The sequence below is a fragment of the Phodopus roborovskii genome, unplaced genomic scaffold (assembly GCF_943737965.1).
Source record: "Phodopus roborovskii unplaced genomic scaffold, PHOROB, whole genome shotgun sequence".
NCBI classification, from domain to species: Eukaryota; Metazoa; Chordata; class Mammalia; order Rodentia; family Cricetidae; genus Phodopus; species Phodopus roborovskii.
Genome location: NW_026126558.1, coordinates 5,381,166 through 5,392,430, shown reverse-complemented (window position 1 = coordinate 5,392,430; position 11,265 = coordinate 5,381,166). Strand labels below are relative to the sequence as shown.

Here is an 11,265-nt window from a genome sequence, read left to right as displayed (position 1 = left end):
GGAACAGGGCGACGACGAAGAAACAGGGATCAGGGCAAGAAGGAGGTTGTGGAGAAGAAAAAGAATAGGGGGCTACCGGAGAAGGGAGAGGAGCAGAGGGAGAAGAAAGGACCAGGAGAGATGAGGAAACAGTAAGAATTAGATGGCGGGGCTGGGGAAACTGGAGGAGCAAGAGGAGGAAGAGAAGCTGAGAGAGCTGGAAGGAGACTGGAGGTCTGGGAAAGATGAGGACCCGTAGTAGGGGGCAGGGATAGCTCAGGGTCCGCGTGGGTTGGTGCGGCGGGGCCAGATCGGCCAGCCTTACAGTTTCGAGACGCCGGCGTAGTACACAGGCGCGGCGCGCAGACGGGGGCGCTGTGGCCTCGGATTGAAGAAGGCGCCGCCGGACCCGCCTCTTTCCCCGCCCGCCCGTGTCGCAGGGAAGCCCGGCGGAGCAGGCTCGGCCACATCGCGGCCGCGCGGGCACAGTCGCCCAGCAGAGTGCGGACCTCGCGCCGCCTTTGTCCGCCGGTGGCAGCTGGTCTCGTGGCCGCCGCCCGCGATGGCTCCGCAGCAAGGCCGGCCCTCGTTGCCCGCCCGTTGCGAGCCGGCGGCGGCACCGCCCGTACCGCCTCGCCGAGAGCGCGGGGGGCGCGGGGCGCGCGGGCCCGGGGTGCCCGGGGTCCGGGGACGCGCGGGCGGCGCCGAGGGGCGCGGCGTCAAGTGCGTGCTGGTCGGCGACGGCGCGGTGGGCAAGACCAGCCTGGTGGTCAGCTACACCACCAACGGCTACCCCACCGAGTACATCCCCACGGCCTTCGATAACTTCTCGGGTGAGCGCAGAGCGGGGCGCGGCCTCGGGCTGGGAGGTGCGGGAGCCCGGCCCGGGAGCGTGGAGCAGCGCGGGTCCCCAGGCAGCGGCACAGTGGGGCGGCGGCGGGGTGTCCGATCGACCCTGCTCGGGGTTTCAGGAACGAGCTGTTGCACAGGTGCTCTTCCCACCTGCGCCCTCCTCCATGGCTGCTTCTTTCCAGGAGGTCTCCGCCTGGAGCAACCGGGATTGCTCCGTGGGAGAACCGGCCAGGCGCACCGGAGAAGGCTTGGGCTTGCGAAAACGTTCCTTTCTTCTGAGCCCGGCGCCTGCTGGCCTGAGCCCCGCCTGCCTTCTCGGTTTCTGACGGTTGGCCCAGTCCTTCTAGCCTGTCGTTAGCTGCAGCAAGTTCTCACGGGTGGGCTCATGTATCATACAAAGATACAAAAGTAAAACAGTCCTTTATTTTGATTTTTTAAAAAGTTTTTTTTTAATTTAAGACAAAGTTTTTTGTTGTTGTTTTTAAACATCACAGAAGCTAATGTGACGACCTTGTCCCTAAAAATGTTACCTCTGACCTCCATTCTCCAAGTCCAGACCCTGATTGTCTCTATTCAGAAACACGGATAAACCAGAAGTGCAGGGGTAACCCCCCACACACACACACACCACTAGCATAAACATTTATAAACAACCAGGAAGGCTATCAGAAAGGGACAAATTGTCTAATTTAAACTGAAACCTCCATGAGTTTCCTGGATGGGCGTCCTTGCTCACACCCCATCTCTGGAGCCTGGTGAAAACCTGTGTGGCTTCCCTCTGCCAGTTTTTCTTTTTAATCCTCTTTTTGAACTGACAGAGAGGAGTGCCCTTTACCACACACAGGGTGATAGGCCGCCTGTGTTTGCACTAGTTCTCCAAACTGCTGGAGTTTTATGATAAACCCTGAAGTCTGGAGACTTTTTCCCTAAGAGAAAACAGAATTATCTATGAGCGTTTCCACTGATTTAAAACTGCAGGGTTGGTTCCAACCTAATCCCCCACCTTGTGTTGTTTCTAGGTCCTTTGAAACAGGGGTGACAGGAAAATTAATCTTCCAGACTTGAGAGGAAAACACTTGCCTTCCGGGGCACCTTCCAGGGGTCAGGACTTTGCTGCCTCAGTGCTCTGTGGGGAGTGAGCCCCACCTTGAAACATTTGTACATAAAAACCCCTGCCATGGGCTTCTTGGTTTAGCCAAGCTCTTAGTTCTCTAAGAGGGACCAGAAGAGGAGTTGCCAATCTTCAGAAGGGATGAAAGCTGTCCGGATAATCATTTTGCTCTTTTTTTTTTTTTTTTTTTCTTCCCAAGCTGTGGTGTCAGTAGATGGGCGACCCGTGAGACTCCAACTCTGTGACACTGCAGGACAGGTCAGTATCATGTTACACAGCTCAGCACTGGGAAAGGAAACAGCCTTTTAAAGGGTTCCAAGTGATTCCCTTAGTAACTGGGTCATTGTGAAACCTGGGGAAGCAGGCCCACCCTGCTGCCACTCCTCTGCTGATAGCGGGAGGCGAGGAGGCCAAGAAGGACACCTCTGGGCCAGTCGAACAGGGCCTGCCTGTTCTGGGCAAGAGGTGAGAAGGCAGGGGCAGAGACTGCCCTTATTGTCACAGGACTTTCTGATACCTCTCACTTTCTCGATTTTGCTAAACACACACACACACACACACACACACACACACACACACACACACACAGTAATGGTTTGTAATCATTCCTCAGAGTAACCCCTAATATTTTATAATTACTTGATTCAAGACTAGTAAGCCAGATAATTAAAAGTTTGTTCAAGGAAAAACTGTAGCTTATGTTAGTGGATATTAGCATCTCTCCTCCCCAATTCTAAGTTGGAGCAGGATCATTCTTGTCTTGAGGGCAGAGCACCAGAAGAGAAAGCCAGACAGTGATGTAGAGGGCATGTGTGTAGGGTTTCCGTAGTGCTCCCCAGAACTGTTTTGGGGCGGAATAAACCTACCCCAACAGCTATCCCAGCCACTGAGGTCACGTGGTACTTTTGAGTACTTAGATGCCCAAGCTTGTCTCCCCATGATGTCTGGAGCTGGCAAAGTGTAGGGGGTAGAAGTGTGTCCCTTTTACTTTTCTGACTATCCATGCTCATAAAGAAGCTGGCCTTCCTATGTTCCCCACTTCTCATCCAAGCCAGAGCCTTTGGGTTATTCACTACTCTAAGATAGCAGATTTGGGACTCAGGTCTGGTTTGTTCCTTAGACCTCAGGGAGACAGAAGACTAGTCAGTCTTAATGGATCATCATGGTGATTACTGCAGCAGGAGAGTTGAAGTCCAGCTGGGAAAGCTGTTCAGCCCCTTTGCTGTGAGTGAGAAAAGCTAAATCCCATCAGTATTTCATTATATGGGAAGGAAACACCAAAATTCATGCTTGCAATCCCAGCTCTCAGGAAGATGCATCAGAAGGATAGCCACACATTCAAAGCCAACCTGGATTATGTAATGAGTTCAAGGCCAGCCAGGGCATAAGACACTATTTCAAAAACAAAAATGTCAGGCATGGTGGTTATACACCTGTAATCTCAGCACTTGAGAGGTGAAGACAAAAGGTTCAGAAGTTCCAAGTCATTGGCTGTGTAGGGCATTTGAGGCCAGTCTAGCCTATGTGAGATCCTGCCTTTTAAAATATACAAACAAAGGAAAAAGTGCCCAAAAGACAGTCTTCTCGGGTCTTTCCTCTTTTTTGCATGATGCCGTCTGAGTTGTTTTACACAAAGTGAGAAGGTTGGGTTTTCCCATCTGCAGAACATGGACAGAAGTGTGTAGTAGCTGTAGGCACCCTGAGGACAGACAGAGGCAGGAAGCCTGAGCTCCAAGGCACAGACATTGTCAACCACAGTGAGGAGCTGCTAGGATTTTGGTACAGGAATCACTGTACTACCCCTCAGATATTTCTACCTGCCTCTTTACTTCTGAAGGAGGTGGAATTTCCTTTGGAGATGAGTTCTGAGTTGGGTTCTGGCATACCTCAGAGTTCCATGTGGTTTAATGTATGAACCAGAGTGTGTAAGAATCAGTGTCCATAGAGCTGTAGGCTTAACTGCTGTAGAACTGTACTCTGTAGACCAGTTCTCAGGAGCTCACAAAGAAAACAGCACAGTACAGGGGGGAAGCCATGACCTGTGGATTTTTGAGAGAGAATGGATATATTGGAAAATCAACTTAGTATTTCTAAGAAGGAGTTAAATGCTTCCTTTGTATCATCTCCTGAGAGTACCAGTTCAGGCCTGTAATCCCAGTATTTGGGACCCAAAGGCAAGATCACAAGTTTTAGGTCTGCCTGGGCTAATCTTGTAGCCCTTGAGCTATGAGTTCAAGGCTAGCCTGGACCTCACTATACAGTGATGTCCTGTTTAAAAGAAATAGCAAATGGACTCAGTAGATTGCATGTACATATTTATTTTCATATATGTATATGCAACAATAGTAATTAAAGAAAAAGACCATGAATTTGAGAGGGGACAGTGAGTGGAGTCGGGGTGGTAGGGGTAGAGCTGGGGGGAAAGGAATGAAGTAAATATAGAATACTTATATGGAAAAGTGAGAGTCATCTTAGAAATATTTTCACAGGAAATTATAATCAGGAGATAAGACTTTAACATTGCGCTCTTGTTTGGAAATTGGTCTCCTGGGCTCTGCAGGCTTTCCATGAGAGTGCTGTACCTCTAGCCTGATGACTAGCTGGCAGAAAACAGGCCACTAAGTAACCATCAGGGTTCATCTAAAGATCTGTAGCAAATCAGCTTCAAAGACTTTTCTAGAAGCACATGCCTGGCGAGAGAGATACCGGCAGGACAGGCAAGTGCTTGTTTTGATGGCAGCAGAGCCCGTCAGAGCTGTTCTGCCCTCCCTGCTCCGGATCTGCAGCCCACCTGTTGAGGGATCTGACATGACACCTACATGTCAAAGTTCTTCCTGTTTTCAGGAGAAGGAATGGATATACAGGTTACCCAGGCTGCTGGGCATGAGCATGGGCATCCCTGGTTGTTAAATGAGCCAGAACTCCAGCGTGGCTCCACTTGTCCCAAACATACCCAGAATTCACTTCTGCTCCCTTTGAGTTTCCCTGTCGGGGCAGTGGTAGGCGTTTAACATTGGATTCATAGTCCCACGAGCAAATAGAGCACAGATGGATAGGTGACTGTAAGAAATGTAGCTGGCCTGGGAGCAGAGAGTGTTGCTGAAGGAAAGGTGTTTTGCTGCCTTCTCCACCTGACCCATGGTGTACTTGGAAAAAATCTTCACGCTAAAAAGAGGGGGAAAACAGGGCACAACTAGAAGGATCTACAACCCTGTATGTGTGTGTCTGTCCTTCCCTTAACATTCTCTGCGGAGCTCACACTTCAGGCCTGGCAAAGATGTATGCTGGCCTGACCTTGGGTGTGTGCTTGAGGGTGTGCTCCAGCTGCATCTCTATAGCACATCTCAAGGGTTTCTGGTCCACACTGCACAGGGACTGTTTCTGTTTCACCTTTCTAGCTAGAATCGCAGAGGTTCGGAGAGCAATGCTCCAAGCCTGGTCAGTAAGCCATTGTGAGCCCCAGGATATGGCCAGAGTGACTGCTTTGTCCCTGTATGTCTGTCTCATCCCCAGCATGGCCAGAGCCTGGTCAGGGTTATGTTCCTTTCTCAAAGCCCAGAAAAGGAGGAGTGGCTCGTGGAAAAGTCCCTGAGCTGGTGAGCTGGCCCAGTTACTTGGTTTATGTTTCTACGTTTGCTCTTTCAGCACAAAGTTGGCAGTAAGAAACTGAAGCCGCTCTTTCTCAGCTCTCATATAGGCGCTGTTAGTATTCAGGCATCTGTACTGGCCTGCCCTTAGGGTCCTGACAGGATATGTCCTCTACTGCAGCCACTAAGAGCACCCCCTGTGCAATACACTCCCTTATAAAAGGCGGACGTTGCCCATCTCACATCTCTTCAGCCACTCTTGTCCCCAGGGGCCAGTCTCTGCCCCTTCTCTGCCTCCTTCTCTGTCGCCTTTTGGCCCCTTCCTCTCTCCTCTTCCAATGAACCTCCCATCTGTGCCCTGTTGTACGGTGTGACCTCTTCCCAACCATTTTTTAAATAAATTATAACAGGGACCTCATCCGAGGCAGAGACACCCCCAGCTGCTGGGTTCTCCCTTGAGCTCGTTAATTGTTGACTTATGCGGCCACTTTGTTATTAACCCACAGTGGAAATAGACCCTCAGACCAAGAACGTCTAATACAAATATGACTAATTTTGGTTCCCTTAAACCCGAGAAAGCAGCCTGTGCTGGCTGGTTTTTATGTCAGCTTGATACAGAACTGAGTCATTTGGGAAGAGGAAACCTAAGGTGCTTTGAATGGGAAAGCCCCTCTGCCTCCCCTGATAGGTGCATTTGTTTGAATACTTGGTTCCCATTGGTGGAGATGTTTGGGAAGGATTAGAAGGTGTGCCTTCCTAGAGGAGGTGTGTCTTGCTGCCAAAACACACACACACACACACACACACACACACACACACACACACTGAGGTTTTAAAAGACTAGTGCCATTCTTAGTGGGCTCCCTCTGTTTCCTGCTTGTGGATCAAGATATGAGTTCTTAGCCATCCCTACCACCATGCCTTTGCTATGCCATTGTGGACTCAAACTTGCCCTCTGAAACCATAGGCTCAATTAAATGCCTAATTATGTATGTATGTATGTATGTATGTATGTATGTATTTTATTTTTTGTAGTTACCTTGGCCATGGTGTTTTGTAATAGCAATAGAAAAGTAAATAATACACATCCCTGACAGATTGGCCTGTGGGCAAGCTTATGGTATATTTTCTTAGTGATGGATGTGGGAAGGCTGGCTCACTGTATGAGGTTACAGTGGGCTGATAGTCCTGTGTGCTATACGAAAGCAGGCTAAGCGAGCCAGTAATCAGCACTCCTCCATGGTGTCTACCTCAGTTCCTGCCTCCAGGTCCCTGCCCTGATTTCCCTGGATGATGGAGTGCAGGCTGTAAAGTCAAATAAACCCTCTCCTCCCTGTGCTGTTTTTGGTCCTGATGTTTATCACAGCAATAGAAACCCAGCACAGACAGCCATAGTTGGAGAATAATGTGCCTGCAAATAGGGTGATCGGAACCCACCAACTGAGTAATGGAAAACACTGAAAGCATTTGCCTTTTTCCTGCCTTGGAAAGTCATCGGTGTTGGATGCTGGAAGATGTGACCCACAGACACATTTCAGATAAGAGTGAGATGATATGAAAGCTTTCCTGGGGTGAGGCTGAGCTGGAGTTCCCTGTGAACAGGAACTGGTGGGGTAGCATTCTGTAAGATGTTTGACAGGAGATGCTAACATGGATGCCTGGCTCATGCCTGTTTTGTCTGGTGTTTGGACAGTCTGTCGGTAGACTGCAGCCCATCCGTGTTCCTTTACCTGCCCCAGGTCTCTGTACCCTGGGACAGCTGTGCTCACTGGGACAGCTGTGCTCATTCTACAGTACACTATCTGTCTGAAGCACAGCGGGAGCTCAGCCGTTTGCAGAGACGAAAGAAGGAACAAAAGTAAGAGAAAGGGAAGAAAGAAGATACAGCCAGGACAAGACTGCATTGCCAGTGTCTGTGGGTGACAGTGAGGCACCAGTTCTTTAAACTGCTACTGATAACGGCCTACACAGATCCCTAGTTTCATTTCTGAATTTCTTGTTTCTGAGAACCACAGTTCTATACTGTGTGGACTGGGGCTGGCAGGAGGAATTGGCATCCTTCACAGCTGTGGTCAGGCAGAGCAGGGCTGGATCTCAGAGGGGAGTTCCATTAATAGACTACTAGAGTTTACCCTGTCAGCTCTTGAGTACGAACATGGATGAGATAGCCAAGTTAGAAGAGTTAAAAAAGAGCTAAAGGCCAGAAAAAGCAAGATCTCATTTGCTTTGAGTTCCTTTCTGTAGCATATGGCATGATCACTGAGGAGACAAAGAACATACTTGGAGTGTTAAGGCTATGCTGTCCCTCAACTTATAGAGGCTGCACCTGTGTGCAAGGGCAGGCAAGTCTGAGGTACTAGCTCCTCACTGTAAAAAGATAGGGTTTTTGTGACTACCCTGGTCCTCAAGGTCATTCACTAAGGTGGTGAGAGTTAACCAAAGTAATGGCTTGCACTGTTTGGTTTCAGGATGAGTTTGACAAGCTGAGGCCCCTCTGCTACACCAATGCAGACATCTTCCTGCTGTGCTTCAGTGTGGTGAGCCCCACATCCTTCCAGAATGTCAGTGAGAAGTGGGTACCGGAGATTCGGTGTCACTGCCCTAAGACCCCCATCATCCTGGTTGGGACACAGTCGGACCTTAGAGAAGATGTCAAAGTGCTCATCGAACTGGACAAATGCAAAGAGAAGCCCGTCCCTGAGGAGGCAGCAAAGCTATGTGCTGAGGAAATCAAAGCTGTCTCCTATATTGAATGCTCAGCCTTGACTCAAAAGAACCTCAAAGAGGTGTTTGACGCTGCCATTGTTGCTGGCATCCAGCACTCAGACTCCCAGCAACAGCCAAAGAAGTCTAAAAGCAGGACCCCAGATAAGGTGCGGGACCTGTCCAAATCGTGGTGGAGAAAGTATTGCTGCCTGGCCTGACCCTTGCAAACAGCTGGTATTTAAGCTGCAACAACTCTTTACAACATGTGGGTGTGGTCATAGGACAAGCCCTCAAAGCAACCCCTTTCTGTCCTTAATTTCCTGTCTGTGAGGTTAGGGTTGAGATCCATATGCAAAATGTTAGAGAAACTTGGAAGTTAAGATTTTTTTTTCATAACTATGGAAGCTGTAGAACTGCAGCTTACAGCTGTAGAACTCTGGATTAATTTATATTTCATATGCAAAGGGCTCTTCAAAGCTAGGTGTCGGCAAGAATTTCTGCTGCATCTCACAGGACAAAGGAGACTGTGACTCTCTCCTGATTAAGGGCTACTGAGTGCTCAGTGATTGACACATGCACACCAGACTTGGTGAGAGTAAGTCCCAGCTTTGAAACCACACAAACCATACCTGCTTTTGTAAAAGCAAAACTCTGAAAAAGGAGAGAAGCTTCTGTCTGAAGACCTCATACCCATCCCTTGTCATTTACTCAGACTCACTTGCTTAAGATTTTTTAAAACAACCAAAACATGCCACTGGCTCCTGGCATTGTGCTGACTGAAGAGTACACTTGCTTGTTATGTATTTTCTCTTAATCACATAACCAGTTATGTTGCTATGAAAATGGCGGAAATAACTCTTGGAAGGCAAGTGCTAGGTGCAGATCTAACGTTTTTTCAGGGAGCAACTCATGTTGGGATCAGAGAGTGCTCTTTGCTTTCAGGACTGGTTTGTATGCTGAGCCATCTGTGTCCTGGTGATGAAAGCAAGAGGAAGTTCTTGTCTAGGGGCTTTAGGCTGTCACACTCACATTGTTTGTAAGAACGAGGCACCTTCTTTGAGAGAAGCCATAGTCGATTGTGGGACCTTAAGTCTGTTGAAATGTCCATCTGTGTACACACACGTGTGTGTGCACACATACACACAGATGAGTGGTTTTCTGATGGAACTTTGAGACTCATAGAAGCATGGTTGCAGATATTAGTGGGGCATGCCTTCCTTTCCTTGAAATTTGTCTGAACAGACATCATTTTGTAGAATCTTATCTTCATTTACACATTTTTTGAGACCATCTTAAAATGTGGGATGAACATACTTTTGATGTGCCTTCAGGGCCCTGTGACTAGGAAGGCATTGTACTGGGGGAGGTATGTGCACCTTCTTGGTGGCGGCCATCCAGAAAGTCATGTTTGTGGCACTTGTCCTTTAAGGTGAGGGTCTTCTGGCTGACTGTTGTAAGACAGCCCAGTGTTGGGAGAGCTGTTTTATGGTGTTGTAGGTACTTCCAAGATGCCACAGAAGACAATGAATCACAGCTTCTGGTTTACTGTGAGCAAAGTGGCCACCTGGTAACAAAATTTTCTATATGAATTTTTTTATATTAAAAAAAATAATCAACCTTATGTTTTTCTATAGAAAAAAAAAAACATCAGGACGTATATCAGGTCAAAGACTTCTTCCTGCTGGTAAATAGGACCCAAGCCTGCCTTTATTAAAGTTAAAAGGCTAATTGCTGAACCACTAAAATACACGAACTGTTTGTGACTGAGCCTTCAGCATGGTGCCAGTGAGGTCAGCCGCTTTTTCCTGAGGTGTTTCATTGTGGCCTGAGTGGTAACATTGCTTAACTTACGGAAATGCTTGTAACTGACCTAGTGACTGAGCTTACTACCCTAATGTGCTTGGCTGTCTGGAGAGCCCGCCTCCAAGTGGGGGTTCTGACTGCCCTGTGTACAGAGGGTGGGTGGGGAAGAGTGAGTTATTTAATTATAAATGTTATAATAAAAGTAAATGTAGTGGAGACCAAGGGAATGAGCATTTAGAACACAAACTTGACGTTTTGTGCTAGAACTATTGAGCCTCTGGGCTACTGGGAAGTGGCATGAAGGATGCTGTGTGACCAAGTCTGGACACTTTCTTCTAGGATGGATACCCCTGGACTGTTTACGCCACAAATGTAGTTGCCACTGACCTGCAAGTTTTCAATATGTTACTACATTCGATGGAGTCATAAGGTCTGACTGTACTTGAGGTTTTCCTGCATTTTTACTTTTTGAAAATAGATATTTGGGCTGAGAAATTTTAAAAGTATGTGCCTGGGTGAAATGTAAAGTTGGTTTTCTTTGAAGCTGAAAAGTGGCAAATGTACAGCTTGGTGCCTCTGGAGGATTCTGTGAGCTGTGTATGTAGCCATGCCTCTTCAGCTTGACTCTCAGTGTAAGCCAACTCACCTGAAAAACACACTGTCGTAGGCTCCAAAACTGTCACCTCATCATGTGTGCAAGCAAAGTTTTGATAACTTTATTTTCTGCTCAACAGACATGTGAGCAGTTACCCAGAAGTCTCAAGCCAAAAGGGGAGCCTCATCGCTCTGCAGGTGCCTTACCAACTTGTGCTTTTCTGTTTTCATGTGTTGAAGATGTTGGACAGAATCTTGTACTTGAAATTGCTATAAATGAGTTGCTATGAAATAAACTCTGACCTGTGGACATAGCTGATCTTGCCTGTTCTGTCAGGAGAAGCTCAGGCATGCCTTGGCCTGTCACAGGTTAAGGAAGCATCCTTGTGTTTAGGGAAAGCATCTAGCATCACACTTATTCAACACAGGTCCTTGGAGGTTCTGGGGTTGGCCCAATGACTGGGACCAGAAAGTTCAGGTTACACAGGTCTTCCTGTGTGCCAGACTCCAGACTCCAGAGAGTGTTCAGTGTTGAGGGAGACCTGAGGGCTTGAGAGCTTCATGTGTGAACACTTCACCTTTCTGTCTATGGATGAGTACTTGGGGTGGCAAGTGGCAGGGATCTATAAGGCA

At 48.2% G+C, this 11,265-nt stretch overlaps 1 protein-coding gene across 1 annotated transcript; it reads left to right on the top strand.

The window, feature by feature from the left end:
* The first annotated feature begins 336 nt into the window (after positions 1 to 336).
* Positions 337 to 10,946, top strand: Rhou (ras homolog family member U). The gene is made up of 4 exons (XM_051201845.1): positions 337 to 812; positions 2,142 to 2,200; positions 7,998 to 8,402; positions 9,135 to 10,946. Exons 1-4 carry the CDS (start codon positions 542 to 544, stop codon positions 9,273 to 9,275), a joined length of 876 nt encoding a protein of 291 aa, XP_051057802.1. The 5' UTR covers positions 337 to 541; the 3' UTR covers positions 9,276 to 10,946.
* The last annotated feature ends 319 nt before the right edge of the window (positions 10,947 to 11,265 follow it).

Excerpts from the sequence above, each read along its gene's own strand:
- Rhou (XM_051201845.1), top strand. The coding sequence starts at position 542 with ATGGCTCCGCAGCAAGGCCGGCCCTCGTTGCCCGCCCGTTGCGAGCCG. Across the intron at positions 813-2,141 it reads GGCCTTCGATAACTTCTCGG|CTGTGGTGTCAGTAGATGGG; the intron begins GTGAGCGCAGAG and ends TTTCTTCCCAAG. Across the intron at positions 2,201-7,997 it reads TCTGTGACACTGCAGGACAG|GATGAGTTTGACAAGCTGAG; the intron begins GTCAGTATCATG and ends GTTTGGTTTCAG.